The 24714-nt window shown below is 39.2% G+C and overlaps 1 protein-coding gene across 1 annotated transcript in view; it reads left to right on the top strand.

Moving 5' to 3' along the window:
- The window catches only part of NPR3 (natriuretic peptide receptor 3), a 59165-nt gene extending 51460 nt beyond the window's left edge, over nucleotides 1–7705 (top strand). Inside the window, 4 exon segments of the mRNA XM_049769042.1 lie at nucleotides 3117–3211; nucleotides 3985–4120; nucleotides 6736–6823; nucleotides 7594–7705. Of these exon segments, the coding sequence (XP_049624999.1) occupies nucleotides 3117–3211; nucleotides 3985–4120; nucleotides 6736–6823; nucleotides 7594–7705 (431 nt within the window).
- The last annotated feature ends 17009 nt before the right edge of the window (nucleotides 7706–24714 follow it).

Raw genomic sequence — 24714 nt, 5'->3', positions numbered from 1 at the left:
CTTCCCAAGTCTATGATCTGGGCACACATCTTTTCCTCCATTGGATCTGTCCACTTTACTGTCCAATTAGCAATTGAAAAGGGTAGGACAGTCCAGAGGAGCCACGAGGACTCAGCTCAAGTTGTCTGAGCAGCAGCTATGGTGTCTACAGGCAGTTTTCATTCCTCCTGGTGATTGTAGTGAAAGTACTTGTACTCAAAGTGGGAGTGGAAGCTGAATGAATTTAGGCACTGTTAAACATGCACAATGTCATCTCCAGGATTGTTTTGCCTAACTACTGGCTGCCTCAGGTAGAAGCTGAAATCTAATGGGATAATTCAGGGGGCACATTAGGACAGAGTCAGTTTCCCAGAAGCTGTGCCCAGTGTCTTTAGCATGTGTGGAAACACCCTGGGTAGTAAGCCACATCCTTTCTTAGTTATTTCTCACTACCTAGTGTGGTCATTTCTTCTTGATCTTCTGGCGAAGTGTTGAAAAGGGCAAGGCAGGCACTCACAATAGTTGCAGTTCAGTTTTATTTAGCACTTAAATTTTTCTATAAGCTATCTTGTTCAATTCTGTGACCAGATCTACAAAAGAAATAAGAAAAAGTCCTAAAACAATTATTGATTCAAAATTGACATTATATTTACCCAAATGTAATGGTAGTAGAAGCCAAGATAAGTTTTGAACTCGACTTACAGAGAGAACTTATTTTATTTGCCTAAACAATGATCAACCTAAGGGTAGATCCCAGAAAGAATTTTATGGCATCCGTACAAAGCAGAGCCCTGCCTTTGCTAAGATTAAAACAACAATTTTAATTTTAATGGCCACTGTAAGTGACCATTAAGTTGTCACCGGAAAACTACTCTGGCTGTTATTTGACAAATTTGGATTTTATTACCATGAAAACTATGACCAACTCCCAAGGCTTTGAAGAAAGGGCCTGAGAAGAAGCTAAATTTCTTCTCTGTGTGAGAGATCAGAGTGAGATGGTAAATAGGACTGTGGCTCAAGCCTTGAGCTTCTCTGTAGGCCAATAGAAATGGAGTTGGAAAAACTCATTACGTATGTACAGGAAAATTCTGCTGCCAACCTGACAATCTCACCTTCTATACAATACTCTTAGGTGAAGTCTCACTTGCTAATCGGCCACCCTGAGGGTTCACACCCCATTTCTTGGCAGAATTGTAATAGCTTAAAGTGTAATGAGGTCTTGAAATACTAGGGCCACCTTGTCTTATAAAATACTCTTCAAAACACTTAGCAGGACACTCTGTCATGGACACTTCAAACACAGTGATGAATGGTTTTGAATAGTTAATATATTTGGAGATAAATGTATTTAAAAATGTTTATCATCTAAAGATTTTATAAGCTATTAAGTACAAACATGGCCGAGATAGGTGTACCCTCTGTAACAAGGCCAAATTAAAAAGACAAAAAAAATATCAGGATTTGAAGCCTGGGTGATATACAGTGTGTAGGGTGTTTGTTTTGCACACAGTAGACCAAGGTTCAATTCCCAACACTCTCTATGGTCCCTGCCAGGTGTGATTCCTGTGTGCAGAGTGAGCAGTAAGCTCTGAGCACTGCCAGCTGTGGCCTGAAATCAAAAACAGAAAAAAAAAAAAATCAGGCTTCATGATTAGCTCCATTCTGGTTCCAGCAAAATAGACCAAAGTCTGGAAAAAATCAATGGGCTTTTAAACCACAACCCAAAGGACAGTAAACCCAAATACCTACTCTCTCCAAACCACACTAGAGGATGGAACTTTCCCTTGGGATTCTTTACCCCAGACATTCCTCTTACTTCCGAAGAGAACCAAGTCAATTGAAACACCAATTATGAATGACAAAGAAGCCTACAGCTATTCAGAAAGGAATCATATTAATTCACTAGAGGGAGGCTGACAGAAGCATTCTCCTTAGTTACTTAGTATATGAATATGATCATATAGACCAGCTTAGTAACCACGTATTTAACAGTGATGCTCTTAATCACCATTGCTATTGCAGATGTGAAGTCTCCTTTATATATTTAGAACTTTTCTCGGTTGTACTTTAGTCTGACATTTCCCCAGATACTGTCTGGCTCAGGGACCTTGAAAAAATACGTTACAAGATTAGTCTAGAACACACCCAATTCATCATGGCTAATTTTGAAAATTACAGGCTTTCTCCAATACCTCATAAAAAGAGCTCTTCTTTATCTGAGTGCTCCCTGAGCACCCAACTGGATGTGCTCATTCCTCTGAGTCAAGCAGGCTAACTCAGATTTCCTCTTCTAGTTTCTAGGCATAGTGACCACCATACTCACTCAGGACAGAAACAACTAACTTCTCTTAAACCAATGTTGAAGGTGCTTTACTTGTTTAGCTCATTTTATTTGTTTTAGCAGAGGGTGGATATACCTTTGATCTAGAGACTCAGATGCCTCTTTTACAGTCTAGGAGACTGAGACTTGAGACCTTGTCCCAGGTTACTGAGCTAATAATAAAGATGGCTGGGATTCAAGGGAAGCTTTTGAAATCGGATGCCAACACACCTATACCTAAGCTGCAGCACTAAGTTTATTGCAGCTGGAAAAACATTTGGATGGACTGTGAGTTAGTGGACAAATATGGACCAGCTCATGTCCTTAGTCCTGGGGTCCTGTGATCCACGAAGCAGTGCCTAATCTCCTGTGATTCAAAAGAAACAGCAGGAAAACATCTCAAGGAGTCCTGGGGTGGCAGGAACTGAATCCATGCAGGGTCCTAGGAATGTCCTAGGCCATCTCTTCCCACTCTGTTGCTTTTTTGTTTTTAATTAACATGCAACTCTGGGCTAAGTATGCTTCTTACAGTGTGAGCCTTTATTATTCTTTTTATAACATAGTCCCCAAAGAAGGTCATTTATTTCTCTTTCTTTTCATTTTAAATGGAGAAATGTTAAGAATTTAGGAATGCAGACACAGATGAAATTACAATGTCTCTCCAAAGGCCAACAAAAATGCTCTGAGTTGGATGAGATTCCCTGTGGCATGAGTTTGTTTAAAAAAAAAAAATCCTGTCGATTTTTTTTTTTTTTTTTTTTTTTTGGCGGTGAACTGTACTTAACTGACTTGGAGACTGTCACCTCTACTCCTCTAGGGATTGCTGGACAAGTTTCTATAGATGCCAATGGAGACCGCTATGGGGATTTTTCTGTCATCGCCATGACTGACGCGGAGGCAGGAACCCGGGAGGTGAGCTGTTAACTGCTTCTCTTTGCTGGTATTTTAGGGAATGGCTTTGTTTCGAGCTAGCAGAATGTCCCCAAAGCATCCTCCAGAGAAAATGGACAGAACACCTGGTTTTCTCAGGTTGGGGGCTCACTTCTAGTGGAGGACTAGAAGGATCATCTGCTGTAGAATTTCCTGGCTCTTGAAAGGTTTTTGTCAATGCTTTTTTTTATAAAAATAATTAAGTGTGTGGTGTAAGGCTGTGTGTGTGCCCTTGGTCCTTGCATCTCAGGCTTAGAAAGGACCCCACCTTGCCCTCACACTCCCCTAAAAGTACTTTGTACCTTCAAATGGTTGACCACATGTTCTACTCTGCAGCATAGGGTGGAATAACACCCTCTCCATAGCAAAAGACAGCTTTTGAGTTGTTTCTGTGATCATTTTGCAGCTCAGCTTTTCACTGGGGGTAGCTGATATAGATTATAGAGGGTCAATAGAGATGAAACCCACTTGTCAGGGGGCACCCCTCTCCTGCACTGACCCTCCCCATCTTCCACTTACCACTGCCTGCCTCCTACTTCTGAATAAACCATTTTTTTTGTGCCTTGGAAAGCTGCTCTTCTCTCTGCCTTAAGAGCACCATGAACCACTCCAAATCTTCTCTTACAAAGATAGCAGAAATACATCCCAATAGCATGAGTGATAGGGGGCCCCTGATATTTCCTTTGGACACAAAACTTTGACTTTCAGTTGGTATATTGTTTGAGTTTTTGTTTCTGTCTTTTCCTTTTGTCTAGGTTATCGGTGATTACTTTGGAAAAGAAGGTCGTTTTGAAATGCGTCCAAATGTCAAATATCCATGGGGACCTTTCAAGCTGAAAATAGATGAGAGCAGAATTGTGGACCATACAAACAGCTCTCCTTGCAAATCATGTAAGTTTAGGGACTTAATTTGCTGCCATGTTTCATCACCTCTAGTTTTGGTATAAGGCACATTTAAAAGACTAACACTATCCAAAAGCCCATGGCTTGGGAAGTTCAGATTTCTAGGTGAACCTGGTAGAACATGGGAACAGGTCACTTCACTTGCACTAAAAGTTTTTGTCTTTTTTTTTTTTTATCTCAAATGGTTAAAAGCTTCTCTCTCTCTCTCTCTCTCTCTCTCTCTCTCTCTCTCTCTCTCTCTCTCTTAAATCTCATCATAATCTCATAGTGTTTGAGGTTTCTACTTTCAGGAAAAATAAAGGGTTTAACAATAAAAAAACCTCCTACTTAGTTACCTCTCCTACTGAGTCTCAGCCTGATTTTTTTTTTTTTTTTGGTGTTTTGGGCCACACCCGTTTGACTCTCAGGGGTTACTCCTGGCATTGCACTCAGAAATCGCCCCTAGCTTGGGGGGACCATATGGAACGCCGGGGATCGAACCGCTGTCTGTCCTACGCTAGTGCTTGCAAGGCAGACACCTCACCTCTAGCGCCACCTTCCCGGCCCCAGCCTAATTTTTTTTAATAATAATTTTTATTGTGACCAAAGAGTAAATAACAAATCTTTCACAGTAGTATTTATGGTACATAGTGACAATAAATCAGGGCCATTCCCACCACCAGGGTTGTCTTCCCTCTATCCCATTTCCCAGCATGTGTCCCATATCTCCCTTTTGTCCCCCGGAGTGTTAGTGAAAATGTTCCCCTCTTTGTATAGCTTGTTGTAGATAGGGTATCTATTGTTATTGACTTTAGGTTTGATGTTTAAGCAGATCATTTTTTAATTCCACTCAATGTTCATACGGCTGTTTGGTCTTGGTACCGTTTATTTTTATTTTCTCCCTCAATTCATGAGGCAGAACAAGTTGATTCAAGTTGTGTGGTTCTGCTGGAAGAAGACAAAGAAAAAGAAAAAACAAAACAAAAACAAATAAACTAAAAGATAGCAACTACCAAAAAAAAAAAAAAAAGAAAAGAAAAGAAAAAATGCACCCAGCAACAACAACAACAAAATCACCAAATAATAACCACAAGAGTGAAAAAAGAAAAAAAAAAGTGGAAGAAAAAAGAGGAAAAGAAAAAAAGAAAAAAAAAAAAGGAAGAGTGCTGGTGTGGCAAGGTTTTGTGCCCCCCCCCTTTTTCTTTTTACATAGGCACAGTAAGTATTGGGGAAGAAAGGAAATTCCCTTTCAGCCGATTTTTTAAAGTAGTTGTCTTTCGATCCTTTAGACCCAAACAGATAATATTTCTTCAACACTTAAAAACTGACCAGAACAGTTTTACAAAAAGGTATATAATCTCATGTGTGTCCTAGTCATAAATATAGAAGCAATAGGATTGGCTCATAAGGATCTTGCACCAGAGAAAATTAGTGGAGATTCTTGCTTGCCATAGACCTTTTTCTAAGCTAGTGGGGGACTGTCAAGAGGCTATTATATGTATGCACATTAGGGTTGGGGACCAGCCTTTTATCTGTAGGTAGTTGTGAAATCATATGATGAGTGTTCCACAAACCCTAGTAAGAGAGAGAGAGATTCCCATGCCCCCAATCTGGGTGGAACAAGAGAGGAAAATCTGGTAGCTCTTCCAATGCAGGAAGTAATCCACACAAGATTGGGAAAGAATAACAGACCAGGAACCCACATTGAAAGCTGTTCACCCACAAGCCAGCTGCTTCACCACGTGGCAAGCTTCCTCTCCAGGCTTTTTTGGCAGTCTTCATTGGGAAAATAAAGCCCACCTCCAAGAGCTGGGACTAGGCCAAGTGAAAACTGGCTAATACCAACATTTACTAACATATAGGTGATAATTATAGAAGGGATAGTTGTAGAAAGGAATAGAACCTTCTCTGCACTTATTGGGCTTATCTTTGAAATTCTACTCCGATCATCAACTGATGTGCCCCTAGGAATGTCCTTTCACCCACTCAAGCCTCAATAGTCTCATATGTCCAATGTGGGAAAAGTATCTAATATTTAGGCCTAGTGTGAGAAAAATGCCATCATACATTAAAAGTTTTCCATGATGCTGTTTATCACTTTCAGGGAATAACTGGGGTACTCTGATTGTTTTCAATTGTTTGTCACAATTTCACAAAGCATATAGGGGCCATTTGGACATGAAACCCTGGCTTTGGTGAGAGAATATCTAAAAACAGAACTATTGGCCCAAGGAGTGTTTCATCGAACCTTTCAGCACTTTGAAGTATCATCTCATCTGTGAACATCAGGGCCTGGTCAACTCCATACATGGCTGATCTGTCTAGTTTGTCTGTTAGGGACTTCAAAGAATTTAGCTTTCTGGGAAAATTTCAATTTTCAATTTTCTTCAGATTTTTCTAGAACCTGTCCATGGTACCTACATGCTTGTACATAATTTGAACAAATCCTTAGAAGCTGTTTTATGGTTTGCATTTACATAAAAGAATATAAACATATGGAATTTCCTAGAAAAGTCCTTCTTTAAAAGATAGGAAACTGAGAAACACTTTCCAGTCAGTGAAACACCAGGCAGTTCTGACTGTTTCCTGCAATTGATTTTGATATTCTCTGTTTCTTTCTCAAGCAGGTGGCCTACAAGAATCAGCAGTGACTGGGATTGTTGTGGGAGCATTGCTGGGAGCTGGTTTGCTACTGGCCTTCTACTTTTTCAGGTTGGAACTGTTTAAAGTGTAAAAGCTTAAAAACCTGCCTTCTTTGCCATATCATATATATATATATATATATATATATATATATATATATATAATTTTTTTACCTTGGCTTAATTTTATTTTATTTTTAAAAATAGAGGTGCCTGCACTCATTTTCAGAAGAGGAGGAGGTAGCTCAGAACATTCCAGTCTCTTGTCCTGTACTAGACTCAGTACTTAAAAAACGATATGTCTGCTTACTACTGTGGCCGAGCCCCAGGCTTGTAGAGCTGTAATAATTTCAAGATACTGAAAGGTTTACACTATGAGGGAGGTCCACTCTTTTGTCGTTTTTGGTGGTTGAGTTGTGGCTTATTCTTAAATCATTAGACCAAGACTACTCCATTTGAATGGAAATATAAAACAGAGTGTTTGAAACTCTGGGAACAATTGAATTCCTGTTCCTTTAGTCACTTAATCGAATCTTTATCTAGGGCTTTTCCTGGGAGTTGGGGAGCGAATAGACAAGAGTTAGCCCGCCAGGCACCCAGGGAAGAAGGGGAAGGCTTGTTCTATGGCATTTCAGAAAACAGGCCAATTTTCTTCCCTGAATAAGGGCATCATGCCTTGGGGCACACCACTTTAATCTCTGACCAGGGTTTCATATTCTGTCACTTCTCATTTATCAACTCCAACCCTGATGTCCCTCAGGGGCATTCTTTGTAAGAGAAACCACAGTATGTTGCAGCTGAGTGAGGTTTTATTTCTACATTCACTTTCCCTTTACCCAGGAAGAAATACAGAATAACCATTGAGAGGCGAAACCAGCTAGAAGAAAATACCATTGGAAAACATCGGGAGCTACGAGAAGATTCCATCAGATCCCATTTTTCAGTGGCTTAAAAGGAAGGCTTCTTTCAGCCCGAGATTCTTGGAGGAGATAGCAGGGATGAAAGCGTGAGGTGGAACTGAAGGGGTGCTCTTGAAGAACTCATTCTTTTAAGCAGTTAGTCATTTCATTGTAAAATTTCTTTAGAAGCTCAGGAATGATTATTAATCATCATCTGCCTCCTGGCCTTTCATCTCTTGATAAATGTAAGAATATAACGGCACTCTGTTAAGATGTTCATACTATTTCCAGGGCATGCGATCAGATTTATGGTTTGAAAATCTGATGTCTCCACATCTTGATGGCTTTTGGGGGCATTCCAAACTAGGCTGTAAAATGTGGTTTTCTTAAATGAAATGTTTTATAGCTAGAGTAAAATCAGTTTTACAAGTAGAATATTCTTGGAAAGAATTTAACACCTAAGAATGGGAAAATGTCATGAAAGAAAAAAAAAAAAAAACAACTCAAGATGGAAAGAACAGCACTCCTCTCTCTAGGGCTGGTGGGCAGACTTGGGGTTGGGAAGGGACTCTGTCCAATGTAGCTATTCATGTCCTGACTTCTCTTAAAAAAGGAGTTCTTCTCTGTCTCCTTCAGTGTCACATGAAATCCACTCTAGAAAATCGTACCCAGCAATGAGCAAATTTTATAAAAGAAAAGCAAATCTAAAGCAATTCATTCTTTAGTCTAACAAAAGCACCCTATCTCACACTAACATTTTATTTTTAAGTATTTTAATCATATATTTTGCTATTAGAAAATGTGTCTATTTTTTCATTTAAAGATTAAATTTTGCTTATATTTTAAAAGTATGGGTAATGTTTAAACAAACCAGCAATGGTGAGGCTTTCCTCCCCTCCTTTTCCTTCTTCCTCTTGATCATAACCAAACACTAGTCATTACTTTTACTACAAAGAATCATACACTCAGATCACAGGTTCTACAGTAGTGCATCAATTTACCTGTTTTAAGTGCAAGTTGTTAGGGGATTGAGTCCCTCCAATTCTGACCAAAATGTTGATTTTTCAAGATTGGGGTGAAATTGGGATGGACTGAAGTAGAATTTTATGAAAAGAGGTAACCCTTTCCCCTGAAGAAGAACCTTATAGAGAATCAGAACTTGACTATAAGCAGAGGGAAGATCAAATTTGCAAGAACATGCACGACACTTTACCCAAATTCACAGTAATGCTTTTGGGATAAAAGAGGGAAACTAAATAGAGTATTAGTTTCCTTTCAGTAAATTCCACAAAATTTTTTAGTCATTCACAAATAATTTATGTAATGGAGGGCTGAGTATTGAGATAAGGGATTTGGCTGAAGTTGAATAGGAATGTACTGAATATCTATTTTGCACCCAACACTATACACATAGGTTTAAACTCAGGTTGTCACTTTTTTTTTATGACTTGTGGAGAAAATAGTGAGGGGAGAATGGGAAGCGGTTAGATCATGTACCTTCTTCATTTGGGTTTTCCTCTTAATCATGGTTCAAATATCTGGAAAATAATTAGAAAGATCTGACTGTCTACAAAAGATCATAGATGGAGGAAAATGGGAGGTTAGTAATTCCTTGGTAGTAGTGATGGAGGTTGTAGTTCAGACTTGTAGTGGTAAAGGTGAATGAATAACATCCATGGATGTTATATATAACATCATGGAAGAGGATTTGAAAATCACTTCTCAGAAAGAGTCTACCTTTGTTACTCTTCCTTCAAAGTAAATAGATTTTGGGGAGGGGGGGAACGAGGCACCATTCCCCTGCACTATATGAAAAACAGGATGCAGTCAGCTGGAGAAAATGATAAAATAAGATTTGAGGCAATTTTCATTGTAGTTCTCAGGCTGTATTCAAAGGATATGTTCAGAGTTTAGAAAAGGACTGGTGGGGTTGAGGTGGGAGAGGGTATTTGGGAAAGATGGAAGTAATTGGGGTGGAGGATTGGAAAAAGTCCACAAGAAAGACAGATCCCAAAAATTTGTAAGAAGAGTGTTTGGAAAGTAAAATCTGGTAAAACAAAGCATTCAATAGCTCAGGACTTTTCAGACTGAAAATATAATGGTTGTACCTCTCGTTGCATGAATTGGAGCATCTATTTCTTTCTAATTTTTATTGTAATGTCTTTATTCATGTATTTTATAGATAATCATTTTCTATTATATGTTAAAACATCTAAATTCTGACCCTCTCCATAGTATAATCACTTGTTTATTGATTTTGAATTATAAACATTTCTGATCTTAGAATATATTACTAACATTTTAAAGAATGTATCATTTATTTTTACTTCAGGGAGAGCACTAGTTCTAACCTCAATATTATATCGTTAGATAACAATTTTAAATAGTAAGCTTTAGTATTAAAACGACAAAAAAATTGGGAGTTTCTGGTCAGTTGTTGCCACTGTCTTGAAATCTGAAAGCAATTCTTGGCTTCTAAGATTGGTTGCTTACATGTCTGGTTGTTCTTTCTTCCTTTAAACTCTCACATGAGTTACAATTATTGTTAAAAGTTTTCAAAACTCCATTAAGTTGGAAACCTTTATTAAAAGTGTAGGTGTTTGTTTTAAGATTACCTGGAATACCTGGAATTAAGAATTCTGGAGATTATACTTTAAAATTTAAGTTCCTGACTACTAACCAACATCTGACAACTCATAATTCATATATAATACAGTAAAGTAAATAGGACTTTAGTTCTTAAATAATTCTATAAATGTTTGCCCTGAAATTCAGGATATTGAGATTTTGCAATGCTTTACCAGTATTTTCTCATCAGGTCAATGACATTTCTACAAGTCAAATGAGGACATGTCATAAAAATATGTGTGCTATATATGTGCATATATATACATATATATATATATACATTACATATACCTACATACACACACTGATGACATTTGAAATAAGTATACATTTTTATGGTCATCATTGTTACCTTCTTCTTCTTTTTTTTTTTTTGGGCCACACCCGTTTAATGCTCAGGGGTTACTCCTGGCTATAGCTCAGAAGTCGCTCCTGGCTTGGGGGGACCATATGGGACGCCGGGGGAATCGAACCGCGGTCCATCCTATGCTAGTGCTTGCAAGGCAGACACCTTACCTCTAGCGCCACCTTCCCGGCCCCCATTGTTACCTTCTTAAAGTTTTCCCTGACTCAAAAATTAAAGCTTATTTTAGATGATTACTTATATCCAGAAATAACTTTCTGTATATGTGCCTATCTTCTCTCAGACTGGGCATATTTCCACAAGGAAACTCCTGTAAACATTAACATTTCTTGAAGGAACCATCAGTTTATCCTTTCCTGAATGACATAGTCCACAGGCATTAGAATAGTTCTTTACATTTCAGAAGGGAAGTAGTTTTTATATTTCATGGAGAGAGAAGAGAAACACAAGGTAGGAAAAAGTCTCTTTCTGCTCTCCCTTCAGTCTAAAGACTTTGGTTTCAGAATGTCCACATACATCGCCCTCCTTATAGGTTTATTCATAGTCATATCATAAACTTTTTCCAGGTGTGCATGCTCTTTGCCCCTACATCACCACTTTCCTTCTGTGTGCTGCTGAGTAGAAGTGTTGGGATGTAAGATGTGTCCTGTAGTGAAATGAGGGCCACTGTTTAGATCACACTGAGTGACAAGAATTCAGAAGGCAGGTCTCAGATCCCACCTTCTTGAGAGAGAGAGAGCCCACAGTAGTTATTTGTGAAAGTTTTTTAGACCAAATAGAATAACACTGATGGATATGAAGGGAGTCTTACACACTGAAAGGATCACATACATATGTTTGTCAGGACACAATGAACTCAGCTCCTGAGTGGTGCAGCTATAAAGCTCAGTGCCTATCAAGGTAGGCCTCTCAATCTATGTTTCATGGTTTTATTCGTGCTTCATGAGGAAGTGGTTGGTGAGCTGGATTTCTTTGATGGAAAAAATTTTCTAAATGTATGGAAAAGATTTAAGGGCTGACATTTATTTCCTACTTGATGACAGGATGGTCAACAGTTTTATCTTTGGTTAACAGCTAGATTCAGCAAAAGAACTTGAGACACCACTAGTAAAAAGAATCAGGAGCTTTATTCTCCAAAAGTAACAAAAAAGGTAGCATTGCAAGCTGCCACCTTGTACTGTCCCTTCCTTCTCCACATCTCTCATCTATTATGGCTCCAAAGTTGTAGTAACATCATGCCTGTCTGTGCAGGTCGAAACTTTTGAGTTGGACTCTCATAGTTCCAATGATGGTGGATAGTAGGTGGCTGGCTTTGAATTTGAACCCTTGTCCTAATTTTACCAGATAGGCCTGGGATTTGCATTTACTTCAGAAGCCTGCATCTTATTTTTCTGCATGTAGACCTCATACATATTTCTTGTATGCCATAGGTAGATTCCAGGGATTAAAATGACTTTCCAAAGGTGTTTCATTGAAGCATGTTCAAATTTATCATTAACCACTAATATTAATTCATAAAAATGCAAAATGATTCAAAAAGGGCTGATGCAGTTCATATTCCAAGTTACTTCAATCCCAAAGGAAGAATTTTTATGGGAGTTGAGTCTCAAGGAAAAATCCACATGTTTCAATATCTCTTTGAAGTTTAAGGTGTGGAATGCTTTGGGAATGATTTGAGTGGCTAGAATTAAGAGTGAGCAAAAATGATGCCTTGATTTTATTCATGTATTTAATCAAAACATGTAAAGACATCATTGTTTTGCACAAGGAATAAAGTACCCATTCACCAAATTTAAATCACAACATAGGCTACCATATTTTTGAGGGCTTGGGGGAATAATAGGAGAACAAATACAATCATAGCATAAAGATTGGTAAGAGAAATTTGAGAAAAATTGTGTTTTTAAATAGGATATTCTATTGTTTGCTCACTGTCAAAATCTGACAATGGCCAAATGGGTGAGTGCTACTAGAAGCCCAAGGACTCCCCACGATAGTCTGGAGAAGTTGAGTTTGCAGACTTTGCGCTGGACCCAGGGCATCTGGGCTCTGGCCCCTGTGTGAGATGAATAATTGAAACCAAGAGAACTTGTTGTGGACACTGTGGAAGATGAATTCTGCATCCTGTTCTCCTGGGCCATATTATTCATTGTTCATGCAAAGACAGGACTATCAAACAGTACAGACCTACCACGAGTCTGATAGAAAAGTAAAAATCAGAGCTGTACAAGCTACATACAGGTTATTATTCTATTGTAAGAAAACTATCTGCATATAATGTGATTTAATTTATTGTTATTTGTGTAGAAAAACATCATTAATGACTGTGGATATCAGCCCTGTTTTGTATAATATATTTTGTTTCTGGTGAAAACTTGTCATTTAAACTATCTACTTCATTTGATATTTGGATATCAATGTGTATGTGTTCTTGAAAATGTCTCTATTAAGCAAGAATACCATTTGCTCACAGTATAATATGTCCTCATTAAAATATACATCCCAAATAAATCTTTTCCTCTTTATCATTCAGCCAACTGATAGCGCCATCTTCATATTCTCACATGACTTTCTGTACCCCCAGGCTGAGTTGCAGACAAAGATCAAACATGAGAATAGCAGTGTTTGAGTGGAAAGTACTCAACAATATCTGCCCAGCAAAGGAAGATTCATATAAGCAAGAAAGAATATACCCAAATGCGGGGTAAAATTTGAATTGACACATAAGGGAAGAAGCCTGTGTAAATCATACCATCTTGAGTGTCTGTGCTGGAGAATGTGACATTGTTAGTTCGTTGACTTCACTGATCTTCCTTGGGCTCACTAGCCACTTCACTTCCTTGGGCTCCTAGCTCACTTAAGAAGTCCCTAAGTCGGGCCTGGAGAGATAGCACAGCGGCGTTTGCCTTGCAAGCAGCCAATCCAGGACCAAAGGTGGTTGGTTCGAATCCCGGTGTCCCGTGCCTGCCAGGAGCTATTTCTGAGCAAACAGCCAGGAGTAACCCCTGAGCGACGCCGGGTGTGACCCAAAAACCAAAAAAAAAAAAAAAAAAAAAAAAGTCCCTAAGTCTAATCTGTTACTCCAGAGAGATTCCTTGGTTCTAGGAGCTTCTATAAGTTTGAGAAGGCATTCTTAAGCATTTCTAGTTGCCTCTGATTTAAAAAAGCATCATCCAGGAAGTCACTTATGACTTATATTGAGTCCAAAGAGCACATAGAAATGCCTCAGGTGGGAGATGGTTCCCTGCTCTGGTTCTTCACACCCCACACACCCGAAGGCCTTCAATAACACAAATACCATTCATACCATGTGCCAGCACTTGAGAGAATGTCAGGATGCTGACTTGGGTGACGGTGGAAATGGGTAAGGGACCAGGGTGTGGGAAGGCTTGGTAGGAGTGAAGGAAGAGGCCAGGAAACCTCCAGAACACAGGTGTCTTCATCTATTCATGTGACTACAAGAGCATTGGTTAGGGTGAGGGGTGGTGTTCATCGTGTGCTATTTGGCTTCTCCTTAGATAAGAGATGTCACATCAGGACTCACTTGATCTTAATGTCTTCCTTAGAGGCTTCTTCAGAGTTGTTCTGGGTTTTATTAAAAACCCAGTGAATACCATAAGAAAACCATAAAAATTTTAGGTAAAACACAAACATTCAGTTATAGCACAGGTTCCCCACACTATTCTCTCTCCTTGGGGACCAAGCTGTGCTTGAAAATTCCCTTCCACGTCCTCCCTACTTTCCCCACCGGTTTGCCTGCCATGAGTTTCTTAATGTCATGTGTATTCATCTCTCAAAGCCAAAAACATCTCACATCTATGATTTGTGGGGGACCAGTGTGCCTCCTGGGGAAATTCTAGGAAGCTCTTAATACTATGATCCATGACCTCAGGCCCTATTCATAGCTTCAATCATGGATTTCTCAAGTTGATATAAACAGTAGTAACTGTTAGGAACATCAATAATGGCTGTATATCTTTAAACACTTAGACATATCTCAGCCCCAAATGAGAACCAAGCAAATGCTTTGTGCTTCCCTGACCACCAATTAGTGGATACTTTATCCTTCCCATTTGACACATGAAAACTCTGGAGTCTAACTCCTTGATTTGAGACCCTCACTGTGATACCTGGACAGCCTGTGTAAAAATGGGGGTCATCATAACTCAAATTTTATTATAGCCAGAGGACTATTGTTTTTATACTTTTAAGATTAAAAAAATTGTGACAAAATTTGCAACAGTACTGATTCCGACATTTTATACTTCTTTGGTCTCCACTATTTCTTCCATTTGAGCACCAGGATCTTTCCATTATTATCCCAGGGATCCCCCACCCTCCACCACTAGTTTTATTGGCTACATATCAAAATTGATTTCTACTGCAGGTTGTCTAATCTCTTGCTTTGTTTATACTTCATATGAATGAGATCATATACTTATTTTTTCCTTTCTGACTCATTTTACTTTCAGCCAGAGAACTTTATTTGGCAGGGGGCTTGGGGGCTTGGGCTATACCTGTGGTGCTCAGGGATTATTTCTGGTTTATTCTTGACTCTTTGATTAGAGAGCTTTACGTTCCTGGTGGTGCTCAGGGCACCATATGCAATACTTAGGATTGAACTGGGGTCAGCTGGATGCAAGGCAAGTAATAACCCCTCTATTATCACTCCGTCACCTTGGACTTTAAACTTAGGATCTTTATTGGCTCACACAGAACCATTCAAATGAGTATTATAGGCTCCTGCATCCTGAGGTATAGAGAAAATATTCTCAGGTGGCCATTTGGAGCCATTCAAGCCCATTTGGCATGCTGACAAGCAACCCTCACCCTCTTGGAAGGTACCATGAGATAAAGAGAGGAGGAAGAGGTCCCTTTTTTGTGCATTGTTCCTGTCCTAAAGGACTCAGACAAAGTTAAGGGGATGACATTGCCTCTGATGCTCATCTGCTGTGCCCTCAAAGTGAAGATATCCCATACCCACTGCTCCCTAGCCCTCATTTCCTGAGCCAGTGCACTGTGGGCTGTGACCAGGGTGGTGTCTGCCTCCAACCCCATGCCTCAGAGGCACTTAGAGGCCTGAAGAATAGCACTGTTTATTCTGAGAACACTGGTTCTGTCCCAAAGGCAATAAGAGGCCTATCAGTGTGTGTGTGTGTGTGTGTGTGTGTGTGTGTGTGTGTGTGTGTGTGTGTGTGTGTTGAGTCCACTTAGTGAGCCAAGAGGATAAGTGGCAGGCTGGCAGATGGGTCATGGGAGAAGAATGAGTTTTCATGTGTCCGGTGCTCTCAGGCACCGTTACCTCCAAGAACCCCAGGACCAAGAGAGCAGAAATGACTCTTCTAAAAGGGTCTGCTACAGCTGAGGAGCAATGAGAAAGGCAGATCTGGGTGCTTGTCCCAGGCCATGTCACCCTCCACTTCCTTCAATATAAGTGCCAGTACTAAGTATCCACTCAGCTCCAGGGAACTGCTTTGTCCAAGAGATCTGGTCCCCTATAATGCTTCTGGGGTGATGTCAAAGGTATTTTGGGCTCCCAGGCAAACTCCCAAGAGTGAACTAAATGAAACTGTCCACCTGGTATCTCAACAGTCATCACTATTACACTTCAGACACAGACATTTTTTGTTCCTGGACCACACCTTGCAGTGCTTAGGGCTTAATCCAAACTCAGGGATTATTCCTAGTAGTAATAGGCAGACTTTACGAGGTTCTGGGGATTAAACTGAGGTAGGCCATATGCAGGGCAATTGTCTTACTCCCTGGTAGGCCTGATAGGGTGATAAGAATCAAACCCTGAAGATCCAATCTTCTTGCTCAAGTAAATATCGACCCCTCTTCATTATTATATTTTTATTTAAAAATTATTAACATTTTTTGATTTATGTCTGTCATATTAAAGAATCCAGATCCACTGGTGACATTGCTGGATGAGGCTTGTACTGGTTCTCAGGAAATACAATTATTAACATTGCAGGAACTTTATGAACATATTGGTGAATAAAGATATTCTTTTTTTTTCGAGCCACATTAGGTGGTTCTCAGAGGTTACTTCTAGCTCTGTGCTCAGAAATTCCTCCTGTCAGGCTCTGGGGACCATATGAGATGTCAGGAATCAGACTCGGGTCTGTCACATGCAAGGCAAATGCCCTACCCACTGTACTATAGCTTCAGCCCAGTTAAAACATTCTTTTTTTTTAAATTTATTTAAAGAAAATGTATCACATAGTTGATATAACTGATCATAATGCATTTGTTTCAGAATGATAGAAGCAAAGTTATTAAAAAATAGAAAAAAGAAAATTTAAATAAATAGAAAAAGAAGGGGAGAGTTCATTAGCAGTTATATTTGAGAAAATTATTGTATCACCAATAAAGTCATTAATATCATAGCCAAAAGTTTAGTATGCTCCTTTTTTTTTCTTTAGAGATGGAGATACATTAAAAAAAAAGATGTGTGTGTGTGTGTCTGTGTGTGTGTGTGTGTGGCAGTTGTCCTTTGCATAAGCAAAGCAAAATATGGAAGAAATTGAAAGAAAGGCCTTTGGCCTAAAAAACAGGGAGATATTACTCCCGAAGTATTTTGGCATAAGACCAGCTCAAGGCTCCAGACATGCTCCAACCCCCTAGTCATTCTCGGTGGTCAGCTTTTCAGTCTCACAGTTGTTGCTGTCAGGTTTCTATAGTTATAGATCCTAATTTCTGTACAGGTCCTATGTTGAAGACCGGGTGGTGTGTAGTATAGTGTCTTTTGGTTCTGTCTCATCATCAGTTAACATTGCAGAGAATCCTACCCTAAAAGCAGACTGTTGCTGTTGCCGGTTGTCAGGGTAATATAAGAACTGTCTTTGGAGTAAGTCAGTGTCATGGGGTAGTGGGGCCTTCCTTGGTAGAATTTATGTTCCTGGAGCTGGTGTAGGAAACCATGTTTGTTTCCATAGGTGGTATCCATGGTTCTGGGGTGAATAGTCAATGGCCAATCAACTGGAATCTAAGCCAAGTCATTATGCCAAGTATTTAAGGTGTAAGATCCCACTGCAGTATAAAAATTTTTGTGTTTAAGAACTTGTTTGCATCTCTTAACTTATCCCATTTTTGTTTTTGTTTTTGTTTTTTGGGCCACACCTGTTTGACGCTCAGGGGTTACTCCTGGCTATGCACTCAGAAATCGCCCCTGGCTTGGGGGACCATATGGGACACCGGGGGATTGAACCGCAGTCTGTCCTACACTAGCGCTTGCAAGGCAGACACCTTACCTCTAGCGCCACCTTCCCAGCCCCAACTTATCCCATTTTAATGTGCCTATGCAAAAAGGATCAATGCCACAGGAAATTACTAGTGCATGTTGGGCCCAAGGTATCAAGACCAACAGTCCCCAGAGCCTTTTGCTTACATGAACTCTGAACAGATATTTGTCTACTAGTATTCTGTATTGAACAGATCCTGAAGCTAGGGGAAATTGCCACTACATGAGAAGATATTTGTTAATGGTTATGCCCATTAAAGGGTTGTACTAAATAAAATATTAAAAGGAAATTTATATGTCCTCTTTAAATCTTCTAAAATAGGTGGGGTAGGTGTTTAGGTCTGAATCTTTACACCAGGAATGGGGAACCTTTTTTCAGTGAAGAATCACTTGTTTATTTAAAATGTCATGCATAAGCTATACAATATAGGTAGACAGGCCAATGGCAGCTGATGAGAAGCACAAGTCTCTATCCCATCATGCACCAAGGCCCAATCATAGGATTTCATATGCCTTATATTTGTCACAGACCCTGATAGTTCCATGTCTGGCTTACACCACACAAACAGAAAAACAGCACAAATCATGGCATGTTTCCACTGAAAATCTGGTTGCTAATTGTTTACAAGCACATCACTCTTTGCCGTTCTCAGTTCTAGGAGATGAATCCAAAATTTGCCCCCTCAGCCATGTTCCTCTTTCACAGATACAGAAATGGATGTGTTCAGAGGTTAAGTGAGTCTCTTTAAAGCAGTGGGTGGGAGAAGAGGGAGACAGGAGGCATTGGTGGTGGGAATGTTGCACTGGTGAAGGGGGGGATTCTTTGTATGACTGAAACCAAACTACAATCATGTTTGTAATCACGGTGTTTAAATAAAGAGATTACAAAAAATGTTTACACCTGATAGTAATCGCAGGGCTTCCCCAAACTATTCAACAAACTTTATGTAAGGTGGGAAATGAAGAGCCCTGCCCATCCGTGAAAGAAATTAGACTATGAGGATAAACTTTCCTGCACTCTATAAGACCTTGGAGAAAGTTTTGTCCTGAGAGACCAAAGAGTTTTTTTTTTGTTTTTTTTTTTGGTTTTTGGGCCACACCTGTTTGACACTCAGGGGTTACTCCTGGCTATGCGCTCAGAAATCGCCCCTGGCTCGGGGGAACCATATGGGACACCGGGGGATCGAACCGTGGTCCATTCCCTTGCAAGGCAGACACCTAACCTGTAGCGCCACTTTCCCGGCTCCCGAGACCAAAGAGTTTTATTCCTTGAAATAATTCAATTTCCTGACTTGAAAAAGGATGCTGTTGTCTTAGTCTTTAGTTCCAAATTGTTGTCTCACACCTGCAGCATTCTAGTGAAGTTCCTGTGTGCTGGTGTAGGCTTTGTTGCAAATCAGCCCTTGATGGGGCTGACTGATGGAGGGATGGAGGATGAGGTCTTTCTCCTCCAGCTCGGAGCATGTGTCTGTCAACCCCGTTCAGCTGGCGGTTTTGAGGTGAATGCGGCGCATATAAAGCTAACAGGCAGTTAGGCTTCAGAAGATATCAGCTTTATTCTGTGGACATGGCTGAAGCCAAAAGCCCCAGAATCAGTCCTCGAAAAAAGCCACTGCCTTCCACAGACCCTTGCTTTTATACATCAGAATTAGGAACTACCCTAGGGTAGGAGCAAAATCAGGTACCACCCTAGGGTGGGAGCAGAATGCCAGGTCACACCCTTGGGTAGGGCACAATCATTGATCAGGGTAGGATCAGTAACATAATAATCCCATGGAAATGTTTACATACACAACAGGCTTTGCTAGTTGGGATAGGAATAACCCAAAGGACACCAAAGGGTATGATTCCCAAGGAAGCTGAGAAAGCTGAACATATAGGCTTCACTGTAGAACTTGTTCCAACTTGTCAAGTTTACAGACTTTTTCTCTATATTCCCCATCTGCACAAGTACTCATGGTAAAGTAGTACTAAAACAGAGAGAAAATAAAAATTCCATTTGTAACATGGTAGACCTTCCATGTAAGACTTCAGTTCATACATGAACACATATGTACAATTTTATATCTTTTGACATTTAAAGTAGATATGAAACAATGTGAAACCATTTTAAACACATGTAGAAACTTTTGCATGTTTTCCTTAGATCAATGCTTATTATTTTCTAAACAGAGTAAGACCCTTTAGCCTCTGGTTTAGAAATCATTTGTGTTAACTATACAAACATTTAGGGGCCAGCACTATGTCATGCTTGATATGGCCTTGCTTTGAGATCTTATCTACCTAAGAGAGTATAAAGAAAACTAGAAAAGAATTCTCTTGGAATCCTGGAAACTGGAAAAGGATAGCTCAAAGAACTCTCCACGTGCTTTGTATGAGGAAGGTCTGACTTATTTTTCTTTTTTTGCACATTCCCTGAGTATCAATAGCCCTAGAGCTGAGGGCCTACTCATGGTAGGATAGGTCAAAAACAGAAAGATAAACCAACAAAATTATATTACAGATAAAATTATATTTTCAATATGCTTAATTTTATTCCCATAAAACTAATAAAATGACTAAAAGTTGACAAGAACTTAAAAAACTTCCTTCATTTCTCAGATGGTGTTTGCAGGGCCCAGAGATCTCCCCAAAGGATCAGTAATTTTCACTCTCTGTTTTTGCTGGTTAAACTTGACTTAGAACCATCCTATTTGAGTTCCCCAAAATGGTATTTCAGGTGAACACTTGTCTTTCAGTTTCACTATTGACTTCTCGACAACCACAATATACAGTGTTTGCAACAAAGGGTTTGTCTAGGTGAAATACAACACATTTCAAAAGGGTAAAGAACATTCTCTAAATACTTGGGTATGCAAATGGTCATGTTCTCCTGAATTTATTTTTAAGGTACGAATGATGCTTTACACACACACACACACACACACACACACACACACACACACACAAACACACACACACACACATGAAGGGCTGTGGATAGAAATAAAGTGGAGACTAGATTTTCAGTGGTTCTCTGGAATTGGGGTCATTCATGTATTTCCAGGATTCTCCTCTCCACTATTGTTATATCCAAATAGGATACTGAGAAATGCAGAAAGCTTATGCCTAACACAGAACTTTCTGTAAAGAAGAGATATAGCTAGGTAACTTTCATAGATCTTACATTGCTGTGCTCACATACAAGGCAGAAACTGAGTTCAGTCACTCTCTACTTCAGTTAGAGTCATTCCTTTACTGTCATTCCTTTACTGCATGTGATGAGGAGGATTTCTGATACTACCTACACATCTCATCCTTTGCCTGAGTAGCCCGTGAAAACTCTGCTGCACTGGTAGGTACCACAGGGTTTCATTCCTTAAATCACTTTTGAATATGTACAGGAGACATTCCTGCAGCTTACTTAGGAAACTATTTCTTGAGGAACAGTCATCACATTTCTGAAAAATTATGGTGGCAGCTGATCCAAAATCTTGGCCTTGAATTCCAGCCAATGTTTTCTTGACTCCAAAGTGTCCTGCCAAAACAAAGTAATTGCACAGCTGACAGAACCTCTCTTGTTACCTCTTAGGAATGACCATAATTTATAGCCTGCAATGCCAATGGGGGTCTCCCAGGGAACATACAGCCATACTGGGTACATTTCAGTGAGTCACTGCAGGGTTATTGACCTTTTCATATTTTACACCTCAGGAAAACATGGAATTCCTTGTTTGAAAATGAACATCACTGTCAAGAAGCTCTGGTTTCACTGAAAGTGGGTACTTCTCCTTTCCTTCTATGTACCCACTTAGGTTTCTTGACTTAAGAGTTTGGTGCCATTTACCAAGACTTTTAATTCTTGTCTCAGCTGTTATAATTGTAGTTGCAAACATTGTTGTCAATATAAAAATTTATTAAAGGAAATACCATATTTGGTTTTATAGAAAGGCAGGGTACTGGGGCCAGAGAGATAGCATGGAGGTAGAGTGTTTGTCATGCATCCAGAAGGATGGTGGTTCAAATCCTGACATCCCATATGGTCCCCCGAGTCTGCCAGGAGCGATTTCTGAGTGTAGAGCCAGGAGTAACCCCTGAGCACTGCTGGGTGTGACCCTAAAACCAAAAACTAAAAAAAAAAAAAAAAAGGCAGGGTACTTCCTTGTAGGGGTTCAATTTACCTGGGGGCCGCAGGAGGCAAAGTCGGGGTGATCCTTGAGTGCAAAGTCAATAGTAAGCCTTGAACATTGGGGGGTGTGACCCAAACAACTAAAACAAAACAAAACAAAAAAAAAAGATTTCTCTAGGGAAGTGCCACAAATGTTGTACCTGCGGGCAAGTTTGAGACACAAGGCATATGTATTTTGTATTCAATAACATTCTGGTCTTGACTCTTAATTTGAAGGCAAGATTATGATCTCAAGCATCTCTGAACATCTAGATCTACATCTATCAGCATTCAAATGGGAAATGGGAAATTCCAAGGACTAATCCTACATTTTGTGAAGCTGGGAGAGAAGATGAGGAGCTGAGAGTTCATGGATAGCTTAATGCTCAGGACCCCAAAGATTCTGAAGGACTTCAGTAGATTGTAATTGTACTTAAATGACTTGAATAGTCTCTCTTTTCTGAGAGAAGCATATCCAGGAGTAGCACTGAAGAAAATTCCTTATGATGTTCCTCAAGACCAGCTAATGGAAAGATGTGGCAATTGATTCTGCCCAGAGCCTAAAAGTTGTTCAAGGTTACCCAAGACAAACACCATATCCACAAAGATTTTTAGAAACATTTATTCTCTGTTCATGCATGGCTCTTAAAATCCAAGTTCTAATTCCTATAAACTGGCTAAGTCTGATTGTTTTAAATACCCAGGACAGTGATCCTTTGGCTTATATTCTTACTGCTTCTGGTGCTCAATCAGGCCCTTTAGCATTTGGGGTTCTTAAATGTCCTCTAATTTTTTTTGGTGAGCTCAGTTCTACACTTACAAAAAATGTTCCTCTTTGTCCAGTATATTAGCTTTCCTGTAGTAGCCAGTTTTCAGATAGTATGATCTGTATTGCCACAAACAAAATTTTGGAAATCTGATGTAAAAGGGACAAAAAAGGGGTTAATTTTTGTTCTTGTTTTATATTTTTTGAAAGTAGCTTTTGGTAATATTGCAACAGACAACTACTTTATCTTATTCAGTTGGATGTCTTTCTTTCAGCCATATTTCTTTTGCAATATAGAAACATTTTTAGTTTGATGTAATCCCTTCTTTTCTTTTTCTTTTATTTTTTTCGACCCCGCCTGAAAAATTCCTCATTTTGATGTTTAATATTACTTTTATTTTGTTTGCTTTGTTTTGGACCACATTTGGCAATGCCTAGGGTTTACGCCTGGCTCTGTGGTCAGGAATCATTTCTGATTGGAAGACCATGTGGGATGCTAGGGATTAAATTGGGGTTGGCCATGTGCAAGGTAAATGTCCTACACACTGTACTATTGCTCTGGCCCCTTGATGTTTAGTTTTGCTTTAGTTTTCTTTGCCAATGGAATTAAATCATTGAAGACTACTTTGAAGTCACATATTATAATAGATGGCCTCTGTTTTCTTCAATGTGTTTTTATAAATGTGGGTCTAATATCAGGGCCTTTAGTGTACTTTGAATTAACTTTTGTGTATCATGTGAGAGTTAAACCAGAAATTTTTAAAATAGTAAATGATAGAGAAGGATAGAAGGAAACTTGAAGATGTTTAATTCATTGAGAGCCACTATTTAAAAACTTGCAAAGTAACAACATTATTTAATCAGCTGTGTAATGGTTTTGTTATTTGCAGATCAAGTTTCCAAAACTATGCAAACATGTATAGAGTTTTGATATTAGCATAGAAAAATTGGAAGCTACTAAAGTTTTAGTAAAATTGTAATATGGTAGATATGGTTAAAAAAGTGTTCTTGGGACTAGAGTAATAGTACAGCAAGCAAGGTACTTTTCTTGCATTCAGCTGACCTGGATTTCCTTGGCATCCTTATATTGGCTCCCCATCTTCACTAGGAGCGATCCTTGAGTGCACACTTAGGAGTAAGACTTGAGTACCTCTAGGTATGTCCCAGAAACCCCCTCAAGAAAAAGAAAAAGATTTAGTTCATTATATGTATGGAATGAAGTGGGTTGTAGTTTATAAATATGCAAATGAGAGAAGTTTGAATAAGAACTAGGGTTGAGGAAAGATTATGAGTTACATCTTGAACATATTGACTATAACCTATTTTTATACTTAAAGAAATTACAATTAGATGATAAAATTGTGACACTTAGAAGATTTTGATATTTATCATATGTAATCATATATAAGATAGGATGAATCTCCAGAGAAGACTAAAAGACATCATAGAGTATCTGAATATGGTAGATTCAGTCCCTATATTTGCCCTTAAGAATCAAAGGATTGGATTTGACAATATTTATGGGATTTGATAATATTGGGCCACTCTGGGAGTACTTAATGGTTACTTCTGGCTCTATGCTTAGAAATTGGATCTGATATACTAGCAGATAAGGGTCTAAGGGGTAGTGGCATGGGATGCACTCTGGGAATATTGGTGAAGAGAGGTTGACATTAGTGGTGGGATTGATCCCGAAACACTGTATGTTTGAAACCCAACGATGAAGAACTTTGTAAGTCACAATGGTTTAAAAAATTAAAAAAGTTATGACTGAATATTCTGAAATAATTTTTATTAAATATTTATAGATGAATTAGAATGTCTGATTAAACTCAAAGATAATTAAAAAAGCATATCCTGAATATATCTAAGGGTCATGGAATGTTTTAGAGTGTCCTATAGCTGATAATT

The sequence above is a fragment of the Suncus etruscus genome, chromosome 2, assembly GCF_024139225.1.
Source record: "Suncus etruscus isolate mSunEtr1 chromosome 2, mSunEtr1.pri.cur, whole genome shotgun sequence".
NCBI lineage: Eukaryota > Metazoa > Chordata > Mammalia > Eulipotyphla > Soricidae > Suncus > Suncus etruscus.
The sequence above is the reverse complement of the archived record's forward strand: the minus strand, read 5'-3'. Positions and strand labels throughout refer to the sequence as shown.